At 50.7% G+C, this 20,360-nt stretch overlaps 1 protein-coding gene across 2 annotated transcripts in view; it reads right to left on the bottom strand.

The window, feature by feature from the left end:
* The window catches only part of GAB3 (GRB2 associated binding protein 3), a 140,895-nt gene extending 124,031 nt beyond the window's left edge, over positions 1–16,864 (bottom strand). For both annotated transcript variants that reach the window (XM_029066959.2, XM_029066960.2), the window contains exon 1: positions 16,726–16,864. In XM_029066959.2, the coding sequence (XP_028922792.1) occupies positions 16,726–16,797 (72 nt within the window). In that variant the 5' untranslated portion in view covers positions 16,798–16,864. The remainder of the gene's footprint in view (positions 1–16,725) is intronic.
* Positions 16,865–20,360: the final 3,496 nt, after the last annotated feature.

Here is a 20,360-nt window from a genome sequence, read left to right as displayed (position 1 = left end):
AGCACTCGAAGGCGGCACCTGGCTGTTCTCTTTCCTTCCTTGCTCCAAAGGAGCTTGAGGATTACTTTAACGTATGGTGGAAAGCTCATCTCTTTCCCCTTTCCTGGCAGAATGTTTCTCTGCCATTATGGGTGGGATTTTGATTTCTCCTTGTCCCATGTGGCAAAACATGAACCTCTCATCGACTTGGAGAAGCCCGGGACTGGGAGTCAAAAGGACCTGGGTCCTAATGCTGGCTCCGCCCTTTGTATGCTGTGTGACCTTGTGTAAGTCATTCACCTCTCTATACCTTGGTTACCTGTTCTGTAAAATGGGGATTAACACTGTGAGCCCCATGTGGGACAGGGATTGTGTCCAACCTGATTTGCTTGCATCTATTCCAGTGCTTAGTACAGTGCCCGGCACATAGTAAGTGCTGAACAAATACTACAATTATTATTATTATTTGAGCATCTTGCATCTGTGCCTATCCTTACCCCCTCATTACTCCCAGAGGATTCCCATCCTCCTCATCATCATCATCATCAGTGGCATTTATTGAGTGCTTATTGTGTGCAGTGCATTGTACTAAATGTTTGGAAGAGTAGAATATAATCAGCAATCGGTCCTATTTATTGAGCGCTTACTGGGTGCAGAGCAATCTACTAAGCACTTGGGAGAGTACAATATAGCAGGGTAGAGCCACTAGACATGTTCTCTGCAAACAGTGAGCTCAGCCTAGTGGGGTAGACCGGTGTTGGTACAAATAAATAATTTAGAATATATTATTTATAGATATGTACATAATAGAGACCAGAACCTGTTTTTCCTCTACCCCTCCACCGCGCCCAGAACAGTGCGACCGATTTGGGAGAGACTCGCTCCACGACGAGGACAGACTCCACTGACTGCACCTACTTTTGACTTTGCATATGTTCCCAAAGCGTCTCTACCATCCCAGCCGAAGTCAGCTCTCCCAGATCTGTCCCTGACCTGGGCTCTTGTGATGACTAACTCTGAGGTTTTAAAGGGCTGTTTCTGGAGGAGCGGTGAGGAGCTGAGAAACCCCAGCTGGGGAAGAGCTCGGGATGGAGAGAGACCAGTGAACCCGGAGAGAGACGTCCTACTTGGGCGGTTTCCAAAATGCCGCGGATGTAAATGGCCAGGCGGAAGAATATTCTCGGGATCGTACGGGTGAACATCTTTAAGAATCAGAACTCCCAATCGAGTAAAACGAAATCTGTCACTGGGTCTCCTCGCTCTTGAGTGTTTGAATCTGTTGCCTCTTTCTGGTGGGTAGTCTCTAACATTTATGAAGAAAATGACGGCTGAAAGTTCATTGGGGGTGACCCGACAGATGGCAGTGAAGTCTTGGAAACAGTGACAGGATTTGAATAACACAGCTTCACAAGAACATCAATTTCAAATTCTCTTTCGGCAAATATATTTACAAAGAGGTTTCTAAGAAGGTTCCTCTGGCTTAAAGGCATTTAGTCAGAGCTTACTATCATTTCCCCTCCCCTTCACCCCGAGACTCGATTTTACCACTCTAAGTTAAAACTAAACGTGAAAGTTTACATGATTCACTAAATTTGAAAAAAAAAAATTGGCCGGCAGAATTTCCCCCTCTGTTGTGGTGTGGTGGCCTTTGGGGCATTTGCTAATGCGCCATTTGTTAACGGAGGTTTTTTACTAATGGTCGGGTGGTGACAGCCAGAGAGGACTTTTAATGCCAAATTTTGAAAGCCTTTTCTTTGGCAGATTCCAACGGCCTTGATGTGTGCTCTGCGACGGGGCAGGGCAGCTGAGCAGGGCAAAGAGAAAAATGCACAAGAGTCTTAATCTTTTTTTTAACCACTTTTCAAACCACATTAATCATGATGACACTATTTCTATGTTTCCACCAACCATAGCTGTCTCCTCTTCCCCCATCAGCTCTCTTCTCCACCTACATCTCTGTCCGTCCTCTTCACATTTCCCAAGCTAATCTCACTTGCGACTTCCCCAGTCTCCCACCCATGGCTCAGACATTTCCCCTTCCTCCCAACTCCTCCATTCAAATCCTTCAAATCAGGCCCTCCCTTCCATCTCCTCCAAAGCCCTTCTAAAATAGTCCCATTCTCCAATCAGTCAAGCTCGTGATGGGCAGGGAACACGTCTACCGACTCTGTAGTACTGTATTCTCCCAGCTACACAATAGGCACTCAATAAATACGACTGATTGACAGATTAAATGACGGACACCTACATAAGTGCCACGGAGCTGAGGGTGGCTGGGGGGGCGTGGGAGGGTAAGGGGGGATACCAAGTGCCCAAAGGGTACAGATCCAAATACACAGATACACCTAATGCTTTGACTTTTCTACTTCTTGTAACTTTGGTGATTTATGTCTGCTTGTCTCCCCCACTGAAGAGAGGGCAGACTAACGTCTTTTAATTCCCTTTTAGACAGAGAGCTCGCTGTGGGCAGTCTTATACTGTACTCGCCCAAGTGCTTAGTTCAGTGCTCTGCACAAAGTAAGTGCTCAATAAATGCCATTGATTGATTTTACTTTCCAATTCATGTTCCCGAAAGTCTAGTTTAATGCCCTGCACACAATAGATTCTCAGTAATTGTGGTCGCTGCTGTTGCTGCTGATGACGGCGATGATAAAAGCAAGATATATTTACATGGTTCCTGGAAAAAAAAAAAGAGCCTCAAAGAATTCATCTCCCCCTCAACTCCATAGCTGACCTTCTGGACCATTCCAGATCTGTATAAGCTTGAGTTTCCACGCAGACCTGCAATGTAGAACACCTTCACATCCTCTGTTCCACGAATACGCTTGGTCTCACTTTTCATTTTCACTAAATCACAAGCCCATAAACACTCCACAGTAACTGCAGTGAAGGTGCTCTGCAGGAAGGAGAGGAGCCGAGTTTCTAAAAAATAAGTTCTGGTGCATTCGAAGATGATTTACTGAGCACACACTAGGTCTTGGGAACCATGTCAGAGGCTATCAATCAACCAATCGATCAATCAGTGGTATTTAATAATAGTAATAATAATAATAATAATAATGTTGGTATTTGTTAAGCCCTTACTATGTGCCAAGCACTGTTCTAAGCACTGGGGTATATGCAGGGTCATCAGATTGTACCACGTGAGGCTCACAGTTAATCCCCATTTACAGATGAGGTAACTGAGACACAGAGAAGTTAAGTGACTTACCCACGGTCACACAGCTGACAGGTGGTAGAGCCAGTATTCGAACCCATGACCTCTGGCTCCCTAGCCCGGGCTCTTTCCACTGAGCCACGCTGCTTCTCTATTTATTGAGTGCTTACTAGGTGCAGAGCACTGTACTAAGCACTTGGGAGAGAACAATACAAGAGTTGGCAGATACGTCCCTGCCCACAAAATTTTACATTCATTTGATCGTATTTATTGAGTTTTGGTGGTGTACAGAGCACTGTACTAAACGCTTGAGAGAGGACAATCCAACAATATAATGGACACATTCCCCGCCCACAACGAGCTTCCAGTTTCGAGGGGGACAGATATGGACAGAAGTGCTAGTGGATCTTACTGTGTCCAACCTGATTACTTTGCTTAGTGCTTGGAATAGTGCCTGAGTAAGCACGTAACAAATGCCATAAAAAAATAATACATTAGCTGTCTGGGTGTCTGGGATGAAGGAATTCTGAGAAAAACAGGCAAACGGCAACCTGGGGTGAACCGAACAATAGATCGATCGTGGGCCTGGAAGGTTGATAGAAGTAGCACCCTAGGGATTTTAGGGAGAAGCACCCAACATCCGCAAATCCCAACTAATCCACTTTGGTCTAATGCCCACGAGGCATCTGGAAAGTCACTCCGCCTTTAACATTCCCATCATTTCCTTAGGAGAGTTCGGAGCTGCGCCGTGGACTGTGGGTATTTTAAAATCACAAGAATCAGCCACTAGCAAATTGTTGATGTTCTAATTCCTCTCTTCTACTAACTTTCCTGAAATGACTGCTGAGGTCAAATGCTAAGCTGTTCGGTGCCGATTTCTCAACTTAACTCTTTGGGCAGCAAAACCTGTGAAGAGAAATGATTCATTCCACTATAAACTTCTGAAGCATTAGATTATGGCTCAAGTATTTGCTTACATAATTAGCCTTCGGGTTTTTTTATCTAATAAATGCTTGGTCTGGAACCCTGAATCTGTTTTTTAATGCAGTTATTGGTGCAGAATTTTCGCTTGGTTGACTTACAGGAAATAAGTACGGGGAGTAGACAACAAACATTTCTCTTTTGGTAAGGTGATTCCCTCAGATTCAGTCCCTTTTTAAATGTTACCCATTTTTCTTCAGCTAGGTGTCTCCCCAAATGTTTAATGTCAACTTGAGAAATGGCTCAGTTACGAAACTTGTAAAAACCCTTAACCATAATTCACACCAAAAAAAAAAAAATACTTCTGAGCCCCCACCGTGAAAACGGTTCTAACTAGGTGCTTGAGGTTACGGCGCTTGGGAAATCATGCTGCCCCAATTTCAAGTACCTACAGCCAAGCACGAAGCAAGAGGGACAAACACACTCAGAATCAATCAATCCATCAATCCAGGGGCAACTAGGAGATGCTTACTGTACGCAGAGCCCTGAGCTAAGCAGTTGGGAGAGTACAGACCCCTGCCTCCAAGGCGTTTACTGTCTAGAGAGGAAGACACTCCATCGTATAAGTGCCAGGATGATGTGATAAGAGATCAGGCAGTCAGTCATCAATCAATGGTATTTATTGAACGCTTACCGTGGGTAGAGTACTGTACTGCGAGCTTTAAGCAATGTGGGGCTTACTAAGAGATGTGGGGTTTACCATGAAGACTCGTTGGAGCTTTAATGAAAAGACTCATCTCCTACACAAAACACCACTTAAAAGCTGGAGGGGACTATCAGATGTCATTTTTCCACCCCCCTGCCCCTGGCTATTCCTTTTCAGTTTGGATACGTTTTTTAAATATTTTGATTTGCTCTTTCGGCCCTTTCCCACATATATCCTCCTCCAAAGGACCAACATATCGAGCAGATGTCTGGAGGTGTTTTTCTAGCCCGATCTACAGTAGTGAGAAGCAGTATGTCTAATGGACAGAGCATCGGGCCTGGGATAATTGTGTTATTTGTTAAGCACTTACTATGGGCCAGCCATGGTACTAAACACTGGGGTAGCTGCAAGTTTGTCGGGTTGGACACAGTCCCTAATCCTCTATGGGGCTCACAGTCTTAATCCCCATTTTACAGATGAGGGAACTGAGGCCCAGAGAAGTGAAGAGACTTGCCCAAGGTCACACAGCAGATAAGTGGCGGAACTGGGATTAGAACTCGGGTCCTTTTGACTCCCAGGGCTGTTCTCTGGGTTTTAATCCCAGCTCTGGCATATCTCTTACTGCATTCTCCCCTCACTACCCTCCTCCAACAACAACAAAAAAAACCCAAAACAAAAAGCCCTCTGTGGTTCCTCATATAACCAGAAAGAGCTAGCACCAAAAAAAAACACAACCAAAAACAAAGCACAAACCCAAAACAAAACAAAAAACCCAACAAAGAGAAAAAAAAGGCTAGGAGGACCAAATAATAGAACAGCAGCATGGTGTAGCGGATAGAGCACGGGCCTGGGAGTCGGAAGGTCATGGGTTCTAATCCCGGCTCCAACACTTATCTGTTGTCGGACCTCGGGCTAGCCTCTTCACTTCTCTGTGCCTCAGTTACCTCACCTGTAAAATAGGGATTAAGCCTGTGAGCCCCACATGGGACAGAGATTGTGGCCAATTCAATTTGCTCATATCCGCCCCAGTGCTTAGTATGGTGACTGGCACACAGTAAGTGCTTAACAAATACCATACTTATCATTATTATTAATAATAATAATAATAATAAAAAATAAGACTCGGTCCCTTTGTCCCTCCCCCACTAGACCGTAAACTCACTGTGGACAGGGAATGTGTCTGTTTATTGTTGAACTGTATTCAACCAAGCATTTAGTACAGTGTTCTGCACACAGTAGGTGCTCAATAAATGAATGAATAATTGAATGAATGAACCCCCCCACCCCTGCACTGACCCCAGAGTTCAGCCCCACCCTCCCTGAGACCCTGCCAGGGCTATTTTCAGCTCCTCAGCAGGATCAGTAGAGATAAAGAGTGTGGTGGTGGGGTTCCAAAAGGAGGAGGATGTGGGGGGATTGTTGGGATGGGCCCAGGCATCGACCACCCCTGCCAAAGGGGTTTAAGAGGTTCTTGGCATCGAGAAGGAAAAAACCCCGATTCCCTCCCTCCCTCCTAAAAGCAGCCCTGTAGAAGTCTGCAGGAGCTGGGGGACTACCCTGTGGCTTGGCCCGGGGAAGAAGGTAGGATCAGGGTGGACGGGGGTGGTGCAGATTCTGGGCAACCACCGGGACTAATAAAAATAATCAGAATTGTGGTCTCTTAAGCATTTATTACGTGCCAGGCGCTGTACTAAGCGCTGGGGTGAATACAAGCAAATCGGGTTGGCCACGGTCCCTGCCCCGCATGGGGCTCCACAGTCTTAATCCCCATTTGACAGATGAGGCACCTGAGGCCCAGAGAAGTGAAGCGACTTGGCCAAGGCCACAGAGCAGACAGGTGGCGGAGCCGGGAAGAGAACCCATGGGTCTCTCCGCTACCCAACAACCTGCGTGGACAGTGGGGTGTGGTGCCCGGGTTCCTTCTCCTGGAACATGTGAGGTCGGCTCTGACCAAATGACAGGCTGATTCTGGCCCTTGTTCACCAGACTTCTGGCTCACACACAGCCTCAATCCATCAATCGACTGCATTTTCTAAGCGCTTACTGTGTGCAGGGCTCTGTACTAAGCATTTGGAAGAGTAGAATCTAACAGAGCTGGCAGACCTGTTCCCTGCCCACAATGAGTTTACTGTTAGAGGGGGAGGCAGACATCAACAGAAACAAATAAATTATCTGTAATTTATTGGACATTCATTCATTCAATTCAATCATATTTATTGAGCACTTACTGTGTGCAGAGCACTGTTCGAAGCCCTTGGAAAGTGCAATTCAATTTATGGACGTATGTGCTCTGGGGTGGTGGGAGGGACGAACAAGGGGTATGAAACTGCATGGCGTAGTGGATAGAGCACAGGCCTGGGAGTCAGACGGCTCTACCACTTGTCCACCTTGGGCAAGTCACTTCACTTCTCTGTGAACGGGTACTGAATCCCCATTTTGCAGTTGAGGAACCTGAGAAGTGAAGCGACTCGCCCAAGATCACACACCTGCAAGTGGTGGAACCGGAATTAGAACCCAGCTCCTCTGGCTCCTGGGCCCGGGCTTTATCTGTCAGGCCATCCCGCGTCCCCTGGCTGTAATTTATTTTACCATCTGCCTCCCCCACGAGATTGTAAACCACTTGTGGGCAGGGAGTGTGTCTACCCCCATCCCGTCCTCTCCCATGCGCTCGGTCCAGTGCTCTGAACCCAGTAGGCGCTCAGTGGAGACCACCGACCGACTGACCCCTGGTCCGTCCCCCCGGAACAGAGTTTCAGCGGTATTTTACCAGCCAGAAGATGAATACTAATCTGGACATTTCATCTTTTAAACGGCCCACATTTTAAATCTGATTGATGACAGGCCCCCATCTCCTTGCGTCACGCCGAGTATCCAATTCGGAGGTGTACGGGCTGAAGATAGCCAACTCTCCCATGGAATGCCCCTCCGCTCTCCTGCTTCTGACATCTCCCTCCCCACCCCCAATCCCCCGCGATGGTTATCATCATCATCATCATCCGTGCCCTGCCACGGGATGGCGGGGGGTGGGGGGGGCTTGCACATTCCAGCCTTGTTTATCGCACACGCTGTTTTTCCTTCTCTGCCTTCTCTGCACATTGAGTCATCAAAATAGTTCTGCTGAGAGATTTCCTGATGACACCGGCTGGGTGAATCAGTGACTCCTATACATCTCTGGATGCCAAACACACCGTGCCACAGCGGACGGAAAGTGGGCCTGGGAGTCTGCCGCTTGTCTGCTGGGTGACCTTGGCCGAGTCACTTCATTTCTCTGGGCCTCATCTGTAAAATGGGGATGGAGACTGTGGACTGGGTCCAATGTGATAAACCTGTATCTACCCCAGCGCTTAGAACAGTGCCTGGCACATAGTAAGTGCTTAACAGATAGCACACTTATTATTATTGTTGTTGTTATTATTACAGCTGCGTGACCTCCGGGTTCCCCATGCTGGGCAGGAAAGGGACCTTTCCGAGGGAGCGGCGTGGCCTGGTGGAAACAGCCTGGGGCCTGGGAGTCAGAGGACCTGGGTTCTAAAACCCGGTTCCACTTATTGTCTGCTGGGTGGCCCCGGGTGAGTCACTCTACTTCTCTATAAAATGGGGATTCAATCCTAATAATAATGGTATTTGTTAAGCACTTACTGCTCTTAGTGCTGGGGTAGATAGAAGCTAGTCAGGTTAGACTCAGTCCCTATCCCACATGGGGCTCAGTCTTCATCCTCTTTGCAGCTGAGGGAACTGAGGCCCAAGGAAGTGAAGTGACTTGCCCCAGATCACACAGCAGACAAGTCGCGGCGGAGCCAGAATTAGAATCCAGGTCCTTCTCACTCCCAGGCCTGTGTTCTACCCATTAGGCCACGATGTTTCTTGTCCTACTCCCTCCTATTTAGACTGTGAGCCCTGTGTGGTACCAGGGACTTAATAATAATGATAATGATAATAATAATTATAATAATAATAATGTTGGTATTTATTAAGTGCTTACTATGGTGCCAAGCACTGTTCTAAGCGCTGGGGTTGATACAAGGTAATCAGGTTGTCCCACATGGGGCTCACACTTTTCACCCCCATTTTACAGATGAGGTAACTGAGGCACGGAGAAGTGAGGTACCTTGCCCAAGGTCACACAGGTGACAAAAGGCAGAGGAGGGAGTAGAACCCACAACCTCTGACTCCCAAGTCCAGGCTCTTTCCACTAAGCCACGCTGCTTCTGAATCCAACCTGATCATCTTGTATCTACCTGGGTGCTAAAGCAGTCTGCAGGGAGAGAACACATCTGACGTGGCTCAGTGGAAAGAGCCTGGGCTTCGGAGTCAGGGGTCATGGATTCGACTCCCGGCTCTGCCACCTGTCAGCTGTGTGACTGTGGGCAAGTCACTTCACTTCTCTGTGCCTCAGTTACCTCATCTGTAAATGGGGATTAAGACTGTGAGCCTCACATGGGACAACCTGATGACCCTGTATCTACCCCAGCACTTAGAACAGTGCTCTGCACATAGTAAGCGCTTAACAAATACCAACATTATTATTATTATTATTTGACAACTCTGATGTATTGTACTTGCCCACGCATCGAAAAAGTGCTCTGCACACACTAAGCGCTCAATGCTGCGTCATCGCCCTGACTTGCTCCCTTTATTCATCTCTCCCCCAGCCCTTATGTCCATATCTGTCATTTACTAATTTCTATTAATGTCTGTCTCCCCCTCTAGACTGTAAGATCTTTGTGAGCAGGGAACGAGATGGTTTATGGCCATATTGTACTCTCCCAAGCGCTCTGTACAGTGCTCTGCACACAGTAAGTGCTCAATAAATACGAATGACTGGTAGACTGGCAAGGAATGTGTCCCTTACTTTGCTGGACTGTACTCTTCCAAGCGCTCAGTACAGTGCTCTGCAAACAGTAAGCATTCAATAAATATGCCTAGGCCATGGGTCCGAATCCTGGCTCTGCCACCTGTCAGCTGTGTGACTGAGGGCAAGTCACTTAACTTCTCTGTGCCTCAGTTCCCTCATCTGTAAAATGGGGATTAACTGTGAGCCTCACGTGGGACAACCTGATGACCCTGTATCTACCCCGGTGCTTAGAACAGTGCTCTGCACATAATAAGCGCTTAACAAATACCAACATCATGCCTAACTGGATGACTGGCAAGGAATGCTGCACTGTACTTTCCCCAGTTCTTAGTACAGTGCTCTGCACATAATAAGCGCTTAACAAATACCAACATCATGCCTAACTGGATGACTGGCAAGGAATGCTGCACTGTACTTTCCCCAGTTCTTAGTACAGTGCTCTGCACATAGTAAGCGCTCAATAAATATGACTGACTGGATTAACAAGAACCATACTCTCCCCACCTTCGAAGCCTTACTGAAGGCACATCTCCTCCAAGATTCAGTCAGTCATATTTATTGAGCCCTCACTGTGTGCAGAGCACTGTACTAAGCGCTTGGGAGAGTACACAGTCCCTGCCCACAATAAGCTTACAGTGTAGAGAGCTTTCCCCAACTCCATTCCCTTCCGTGCCACCCTGACTTGCTCCCTTTATTCATCCTCTGTCCCAGCGTCACAGCACTTCTGTACATATCTGTAATTTTATTGATTTATACTGTCTGTGTCCTTCTTAGACTCTAAGATCGCTGTCAGCAGTACTCTCCCAAGCGCTTAGTACAGTGCCTTGCACGCAGTAAGCGCTCAATAAATACGACTGATCGCCTAATTGACGGCCATTATTATTAACGTGCCCGTTGACGTCTGAATCGATAACTGAAGGACACCGGGAAGCAGCATGACGTAGTGGAAAGAGTACAGACCTGGGAGTCAGAAGGTCATGGGTTCTAATTCCAGCTCCACCACCTGTCTGCTGTGTGGTCTTGGGCAAGTCGCTTAAACTCCCTGTGCCTCAGTTACCTCGTCTGTAAAATGGGGATTAGGACTGTCAGCCCCATGTGGGACACGGACCCTGTCCAAGCCCAACTGCTTGTATCCACCCCAGCGACTAGTACAGTGTCCGGCACATAGTAAGCGCTTAACAAAAGCCACAATTCCTACTACTATTCACTCCCCCAACACACAGACGGCCCCACACACAGTACGGCGTGGCTCAGTGGAAAGAGCACGGGCTTTTGAATCAGAGGTCATGAGTTCGAATCCCACTCTGCCACTTGTCAGCTATGTGACTGAGGGCAAGTCACTTCACTTCTCTGTGCCTCGGTGACCTCATCTGTAAAATGGGGATTAACACTGTGAGCCCCATGTGGGACAACCTGATTCCCCTGTGTCTACCCCAGCGCTTATACAGTGCTTTGCACATAGTAAGCGCTTAACAAATACCAACATTATTATTATTATTATTACAATGTGGGAGCCCCAGGCCTCAATTTTCTGCACAACCATTAGGGCGATGGCTCGTTCCAAAGGACACTGAGATAATCACCCAGCCAGGTTCACGTGCTGTAACTCTTGAACCCTCCTCTGGAACACACCCTGAAATCAGTCAGTGGTATTTATTGAGCGCTTACAAGCTGCAAAGGACTGTCCTAAGCGCTGGGGACCATTCCCTGCCCACAAGGAGCTTACGGTCCGGGGGTGGGGGCGCCTTAAATCCTTTAAATCCCCAGTTCAAATCCTTTAAAGCAAGTTACACTGACTGGACATCCCTGGACGAAAGGCTGAACTGTTTTTGTTCCTTTTTAATCGGCAGTTTGGGAGTGACGGGGTGTTTTGAAATTGACTCAGTCGGCGACGACTGCCGGCCCGGCTAGAACAAACCACCAAACCCAGCTATCTATTCTCGGCAACTCCCCGGAGAGCGACTCGAGTGGTTATCCTGAACATTTGAAAAATACCAAGGGATGATCTGATCTTTGAAGTGCAGCTTTAATATACACATCCTCAAAATAAGCCCCGTTCACGTCTGCAATCGGCTCCTCTCTGACAGTTTGCTGAAAACAGATAAATTGCAAAAGGGCATATCTCTTACTGCAGTCTCCCCTCACCGCCCCCCAACGACAGCCCCCAAAAAAACAAAACACCAAAAAAACACAAAAACCCTCCGTGGTTCCTCATGTAACCAGAAAGAGCCAGCACCAAAAAAAAAGCAAAACAAAAAGAAGCGCCAAAGAGGGGGGGAAAGATGGGGACTAGAAGGACTTAATGAGACAAAGGTGTAGATGGCTCCGGTTGGAAGCCAATCAGGAAATCGATCAGTCGGTGAATGGTATTTATTGAGCGCTGAATAGGGACAGAGCACTGTGCTGAGCACTTGGGAGAGCACGATACACAAAGAATTGAGTAGCGGATGCTTTCCCTGCCCGCAGGGAATTTTCATTATAGTGGCGTTTCCCCGATTGGCGCGGCCCTTGGGGGCAAGTGGGGGTTCGGGGTGTGAACCACACTAAACAGTGAAAGAAACTCATGGCTTAAGGAGCGAGGAAAGTGGAGGTGCGATTGGAGAGGGGCTGGGTCGGAAGGTTGTGGAGGATGTCCATTTCTGCGGGAACGGCCGGGGGGACTGGACGGATTGGGGCCGAGGCTCGTTTCTTCGGGGCTAGCAGGCGGCCACAGCCAGGGCATTTCTTAGCACTTCCTAAAATCATCCCATGCGGCTGACCTCCCATACGCACGGAGATGCGCGGGTCACCCGCCCCCCCAACACAGACGCACACCCCAAAACAGATGCACACCCCAAAACACGCACCCCCAACACACATGCCCCCCAAAACATCTACCTTCCAACACAAACGCACACTCCAAAACACACGTCCCCAACACAGACGCACATCCCAAAACGCACACTCCAAAACACACACCTCCCCAACACAGACGCACACCCCAAAACACACCCACGCCCAAAACACCTCCCCAACACAAATACACACCCCAAAACACACAAATCCAACACACGCCCCCTCCAAAACACACATCTCCAACACAGAAGCACACTCCAAAACACCCCCCCAACACTGACGCATACCCCCAAACACCCCCCCCAACACAGACGCATACCCCAAACACTCACCCCCCAAACACCCCCCCAACAGACGCAGCCCCAAAACACCCCCCCAACACAGACGCATACCCCAAAGCACACCCCCTCCAAAAACACACACCTCCCCAACACAGATGCACCCCCCAAAACCCACCCCCAAAACACCTCCCCAGCACAAATACACCGCCCAAAACACACACTCCAACACAAATGCATCCCCCCAAACACACACACACTCCAACCCAGACGTCCACCCCCAGACACACCCCCCCAAAACACCCCCCCCCCAAACACACACACGTTTTGCTTTGTTGTCCGTCTCCCCCGTTTAGACGGTGAGCCCGTTATCGGGCAGGGATTGTCTCTGTTGCCCGATTGTGGAGTCCAAGCGCGTAGTACGGTGCTCTGCCCAGAGTAGGCGCTCAATAAATAGTATTGATGGAAGGGAGGAATGAACATAGAGGGCCCCGGCCAGCAGAAAGCGAAGGCACTGACAAGAAGGCTCCCTTTTCCTATCGTTTCCCGGCCAGTGTCCACCCCGGGTGTCCTTCCCCTTTTTCAAACGTTGCCCATCCCGCTGCCAAAAGGGCCGTGGATTTCCTCTGTTCCCAAACGGTCCGAAAGGGGCCTGTGCCTTGAACCCCAGAGGGGCGCACAGTGCTCTGCGCAAAGTCAGCGCTGAAAGACATACTACGGTGCAGCGTGGCTCAGGGGAAAGAGCCCGGGCGTGGGAGTCGGAGGTCATGGGTTCCAATCCCGCCTCCGCCCCTTGGCAGCCGCGTGACTGGGGGCCAGTCACTTCACTTCTCTGGGCCTCAGGGACCCCATCTGGAAAATGGGGATAAGATGGGGAAGCAGCGTGACTCCGTGGAAAGAGCACGGGCCTCGGAGTCAGAGGTCATGGGTTCAACTCCCGGCTCTGCCACTTGTCAGCTGTGTGATTGCAAGTCACTTAACTTCTCTGTGCCTCAGTTACCTCATCTGTCAAATGGGGATTAACTGTGAGCCTCACGTGGGACAACCTGATGACCCTGTATCTACCCCGGCGCTTAGAACAGTGCTCTGCACATAGTAAGCGCTTAACAAATACTAACAAATACTGGAAGCCTCACGAGGGACAACCTGATGACCCTGGATCTCCCCCTGCGCTCTGTACATAGTAAGCGCTTAATAAACACCAGCATCATTCTCTCTGTGCCTCAGTGACCTCATCTGGAAAATGGGGATGAAGACTGGGAGCCTCACGAGGGACAACCTGATGACCCTGGATCTCTCCCAGCGCTCTGTACATAGTAAGCGCTCAATAAACACCAGCATCATTCTCTCTGTGCCTCAGTGACCTCATCTGGAAAATGGGGATGAAGACTGGGAGCCTCACGAGGCACAACCTGATGACCCTGGATCTACAGTCCAAGCACTTAGTACAGTACTCTACACATAGTAAGCGCTTAACAAATACCAACATTATTCTCTCTGGGCCTCGGTGACCTCACCTGGAAAATGGGGATGAGGACTGGGAGCCTCACGAGGGACAGACCTTAAGACCCTGTTTCTAGAGTCCAAGCGCTTAGTACAGTACTCTACATATAGTAAGCGCTTAACAAATACCAACATTATTCTCTCTTGGCCTCGGTGACCTCATCTGGAAAATGGGGATGAGGACTGGGAGCCTCACGAGGGACAGACCTTAAGACCCTGTTTCTACAGTCCAAGCGCTTAGTACAGTACTCTACACATAGTAAGCGCTTAACAAATACCAACATTATTCTCCCTGGGCCTCAGTGACCTCATCTGGAAAATGGGGATGAAGAATGGGAGCCTCACGAGGGACGGACCTTAAGACTCTTTATCTACAGTCCAAGCGCTTAATACAGTGCTCTGCACATAGTAAGTACTTAACCAATACCAGCATTATTCTCGCTGTGCCTCAGTGACCTCATCTGGAAAATGGGGATGAAGACTGGGAGCCTCACGAGGGACAAGGTGATGACCCTCTATCTCCAAGCGCTGAGTACTGATGCTCTGCACAGAGTAAGGCTCAATAAATACCACTGAATGAATACCCCAGCGCTTAGAACAGTGCTCTGCACATAGTAAGCGCTGAACAAATACCAACATTATTCTCTGGGCCTCAGTGACCTCATCTGGAAAAGGGGATGAAGCCTGGGCGCCTCATGAGGGACAACCTAGTGACCCTGTAGCTACAGTCCAAGCGCTTAGTACAGTACTCTGCACAGAGTAAGCGCTTAACAAATACCAACATTATTTTCTCTGTGCCTCAGTGACCTCATCTGGAAAAAGGGGATGAAGCCTGGGAGCCTCATGAGGGACGTGATGACCCTCTATCTCCCCCAGTGTTCTGCACATAGTAAGCGCTTAACAAATACCAACATTATTCTCGCTGTGCCTCAGTGACCTCATCTGGAAAATGGGGATGATGACTGGGAGCCTCACTAGGGACAATGTGACGACTTGTTCATTCCAAGCGCTTAGTACAGTACTCTGCACATAGTAAGCGCTCAATAAATACTACTATTGAATGTGATGACCCTGTAACTCCCCCAGCGCTCTGCACATAGTAAGCACTTAACAAATACCAACATTATTCTCTCTATGCCTCCGTGACCTCATCTGAAAATGGGGACGAAGCCCGTGAGCCTCAGGAGGGACAACGTGATGCCTCTGTATCTCCCGCAACGCTCCGCACAAAGTAAGCGCTGAACCAACACCAACATTATTCTCTGGGCCTCGGTGATCTCATCTGGAAAATGGGAATGAAGACTGGCCTCGGTGACCTCATGTGGAAAATGGGGACAAGCCTGGGAGCCTCACGAGGGACAACGTGATGCCTCTGTATCTCCCGCAACGCTCCGCACAAAGTAAGCGCTGAACCAACACCAACGTTATTCTCTGGGCCTCGGTGAGCTCGTGTGGAAAATGGGGATGAAGACTGGGCTCGGTGACCTCATGTGGAAAATGGGGACGAAGCCTGGGAGCCTCAGGAGGGACAAACTGATGTCCCTGTAACTCCCCCAGCGCTCTGCACATAGTAGGCGCTTAACAAACACCAACATTATTTTCTCTATGCCTCAGTGACCTCCTCTGAAAATGGGGACGAAGCCTGGGAACCTCAGGAGGGACAAACTGATGTCCCTGTAACTCCCCCAGCGCTCTGCACATAGTAGGCGCTTAACAAACACCAACATTATTTTCTCTATGCCTCAGTGACCTCCTCTGAAAATGGGGACGAAGCCTGGGAACCTCCCGAGGGACAACGTGATGCCTCTGTATCTCCCGCAACGCTCCGCACATAGTAAGCGTTTAACAAGCACCAACATTATTCTCTGGGCCTCGGTGAGCTCATGTGGAAAATGGGGATGAAGCCTGGCCTCGGTGAGCCCATGTGGAAAATGGGGACGAAGCCTGGGAGCCTCACGAGGGACAACGTGATGCCTCTGTATCTCCCGCAACGCTCCGCACAAAGTAAGCGCTGAACCAACACCGACATTATTCTCTGGGCCTCGGTGAGCTCATGTGGAAAATGGGGATGAAGCCTGGCCTCGGTGGGCCCATGTGGAAAATGGGGACGAAGCCTGGGAGGCTCACGAGGGACAACGGGATGTCCCTGGAACTCCCCCAGCGCTCCGCACAGAGTCGGCGCTGAACCCGCAGCATCCTGACGAGGCCGAAGGAAAGTCCGGCCTCCCGAGCGCGGTGGGGGCGAGGACCGGAGCCAGAGGACCGACCCGGGCGGGGAGGGGGAAAAAGGGCCACGGGCCGTTTCTTCCATTAATAAGGTGACGACGTCGGTGTGTGTCAAGCGGTCCCGATGTGCGGGGCCCCGCTGGAAGCGCTGCGGGAGAGAGGGCCGGGGGCGGGAGCGGGAGCGGACTCCGGCCCGTCCTGGGGGGGGCACGAAGGGACTGCGAGGGCGCGGGGGAGACGCCGCGGGGCGCGCAGGGGGACTTACGTATCGCTTGAGTTTCTTTTCTGGGGGAGACTTGATGAGCCAGCCGGTGCACACCACATCCCCGGCGCTCATTTTCCCTCCTCCTCCTGCCGGGGAAGAGGGGGGAACAGGGGGGAAGAGGGGGGAAGAGGGGGGAAGGGGGTCCCCGCGTCCCCGCGGGTGGAGGCCACCGTGCGGGAGCAGCCAGGGCAGTGGTGACAGGGCTAGGCCCGGCCCCCGGGGGGCGGGGATGGGGGATGGGGGGGTGGGGCTCCCCGGCCCCCCCCCTTTAGGATGCCCCCCCTCTTACCACGTGACGGGGCGGGGCGCTGCAAAGGCAAAGCCGCCCTGGGCGAAACGCTGGGCTCCGGCCTGCGGCGGAGGGAGGGAGGGAGGGAGGGAGGAGGGAGGAGGGAGGCTCCCCCGGGACCCTCAACGCCCTCCCGCCCACACCGGCTCACATCATCTGGGTGTCTGTGGGTGTGTCTGTGGGTGTGTCTTGGGGGGGTATGGTGTGCGTGTGTGTCTGTGTGTGGGGTGTGTGTCTGAGTGGGGTGTGTGTCTGTGGGGTGGGATTGGGGGGGGTGTATGGTGGGGGGGGTCTGAGTGGGGTGGGGTGTGTGTGAGGGGGTGTATGTGTGTGGGGGGTATGTCTGAGTGGGGGGTGTCTGTGTGGTGGGTTTGGGGGGGGTGTATGGTGTGTGGGGGGGTGTGAGTGGGGGGGTGTCTGTGTGGTGGAGGTAGGGGGGGTGTATGGTGGGGGGGGGTGTGAGTGGGGTGTGTGTGTGGTGGGTTTGGGGGGGTGTATGGTGTGTGTGGGGTGTGTCTGTGTGGTGGGTTTGGGGGGGGGTGTATGGTGGGGGGGGTGTGAGTGGGGGGGTGTCTGTGTGGTGGGGGGGTGTATGGTGTGTGTTGTGTGTCTGAGTGGGGTGTGGTATGTGTGGGGGGATGTGGGGGGTATGTCTGAGGGGGGGTGGGTGTGGGGGGGGTGTGCCTGAGTGGGGTGTGTGTGAGGGGGTGTGTGTCCGTGTGTGTGAGAGGGGGTGTCTGTGGGGGAGGGGGGTGTCTGGGGGGGGGTTGTGTGACTGGGGTGGGGGGGAGGGGGTGGGAGGGGTGCGGTGGGAGGGGTGTTTGTGAGGGCGGGTGTCTGTGTGTGGTGTGGGTCTGAGAGGGGGGGATGGGGGAAGGGTCTGTGTACGATGTGTGTCTGTGGAGGGTGTGTGGGTGGTGTGTGGGTGTGTGTCTGAGTGGGGGGATGTGTGGTGTGTGTCGGGGGGCGGGGTGTCCGAGGGCGATGTGTGTGTGTGTGTGTGTGTCTGGCGGCATGTGGGGGGGGGCGTCTGGGGGGGGGTGTATCTGTGTATGGTGTGTGTGTGTCAATGTGTCTGTGTGGGGCGGTGTGTGTGTCTGTGCGTAATGCGCGTGTCTGTGCGGGGTGTGTGTGGTGTGTGGGTCTGAGGTAGGGTGTCTGTGGGTGGTGCTTGTGTGTGTCAGTGTAGTGTCTGTGTGGGGTGTGTGTCTGGGGGGGCTGTGTGTCGGGGGGGGGAGGTGTCAGTGTGGTGCCTGTGTGGGGTGTGTGTCTCTGGGGGGGGGGTGCCTGTGGGGGGGGGTGTCTGTGTGTGGTGTGTGTGTCTGGGGGGGGGGGGGTGTGTGGTGTGTGTGTCTGTGGGATGTGTGTCTGGGGGGGTCAGTGTGGTGCCTGTGTGGTGTGTGTGTGTCTGAGTGTGGGGGGGTGTCTGTGTGGGGTATGTGTGTCAGTGGAGTGTCTGTGTGGGGTGTGTGTCTGTGGGATGTGTGTCTGGGGGGGGTCAGTGTGGTGCCTGTGGGGGGGGGGGGGGTCTGAGTGTGGTGTGTGTGTCTGTGTGGGGTGTGTGTGAGTGTAGTGCCTGAGTGTGGTGTGTGTGTCTGTGTGGGGTGTGTGTGAGTGTAGTGCCTGTGTGTGCTGTGTGTCTGTGTGGGGTGTGTGTGTCTGTATGTGGTGTGTGTCTGTGTGGTGTGTGTGAGTGTGGTGCCTGTGTGGGGTGTGTCTGTGTGGGGTGTGTGTGTCTGTATGTGGTGTGTGTCTGTGTGGTGTGTGTGAGTGTGGTGCCTGTGTGGGGTGTGTCTGTGTGGGGTGTGTGTGTCTGTATGTGGTGTGTGTGTCTGTGTGGGGTGTGAGTGTCTGTGTGGGGTGTGGGTCAGTGTAGTGCCTGTGTGGGGTGTGTGTGTCTGTGTGTGGTGTCTGTGTGTGATGTGTGTCTGGGGGGGGGTGTCTGTGTGGTGTGTGTCAGTGTGGTGTCTGTGTGTGATGTGTGCGGGGCTCAGTGGCAAGAGCCCGGGCTTGGGAGTCAGAGGTCGTGGGTTCTAATCCCGGATCCGCCTCTTGTCCGCTCTGGGACTTGGGACGAGTCACTACACTTCTCCGGGCCTCGGTTACCTCGTCTGGAAAATGGGGATGAAGCCTGGGAGCCCCACGTGGGACAACCTGATCACCTTGCATCCCCAGCGCTTAGAACAGTGCTCTGTACATAGTAAGCGCTTAACAAATACCAACCTTATTATTATGTGTGTGTGCATTGGGGGGTGGGGGCAGGGTAGCGCTCAATACGTGCCCTGCCTGGACGGGCCCAGGGAGGGGTGGGTAGGTAGCGCTTAGAACAGAGCTTGGCACACACAGTAAGCCCTCCACGAATACCAGTCATCTAACAAGTGCTTAGTACAGTGCCAAGCGTTTAGTGCAGTGCCCTGCACATAGTAAGCGCTCCATAAATAATGTTGGTATTTGTTAAGCGCTTACTATGTGCCGAGCACTGTTCTAAGCGCTGGGGTAGACATAGGGGAATCAGGTTGTCCCACGTGGGGCTCACAGTCTTCATCCCCATTTTACAGATGAGGGAACTGAGGCACAGAGAAGTGCCTCAATACTATATATATAAATACTAAATACTAAATATAAATACTAAATATAAATACAAAATAATACATAAATACTATCGAATGAATTATAATAATAATATCTTGCACATTCCAAGCCCTGCAGAGTAAGCGCTCCATAAATAGCGGGGCTCCGTGGTAAGAGCACGGGCTTTGGAGTCAGGGGTCATGGGTTCAAATCCCGACTCGGCCACTTGTCAGCTGTGTGACTTTGGGCAAGTCACGTAACTTCTCGGTGCCTCAGTTCCCTCATCTGTAAAATGGGGGTTAAGACTGTGAGCCCCACGTGGGACAACCTGATTCCCCTGTGTCTACCCCAGCGCTTAGAACAGTGCTCGGCACATAGTAAGCGCTTAACAAATACCAACATTATTATTAGCATTATTATAAATACTATTGAATGAATTATAATAATAATAAAAAATAATGTCTTGTACATTCCAAGCTCTGCACAGAGTAAGCGCTCCATAAATACTATTGAATGAATTAGAATAATAATATCTTGCACATTCCAAGCCCTGCATAGTAAGTGCTCCATAAATACTATTGAATGAATTATAATAATAATAAAAACAATAATGTCTTGTACATTCCAAGCTCTGCAGTGCTCTGCACATAGTAAGTGCTCCATAAATACGATTGAATGAATTATAAAATAATATCTTGCACATTCCAAGCCCCGCATAGTAAGCGCCCCATAAATACTATTGAATAAATTATAATAATAATTTAAAAAGTCTTGT

Source organism: Ornithorhynchus anatinus, chromosome 6 (assembly GCF_004115215.2).
Source record: "Ornithorhynchus anatinus isolate Pmale09 chromosome 6, mOrnAna1.pri.v4, whole genome shotgun sequence".
Taxonomy (NCBI): Eukaryota; Metazoa; Chordata; class Mammalia; order Monotremata; family Ornithorhynchidae; genus Ornithorhynchus; species Ornithorhynchus anatinus.
Note: the sequence above shows the minus strand (reverse complement) of the source record. Positions and strands in the feature narration are given on the sequence as shown.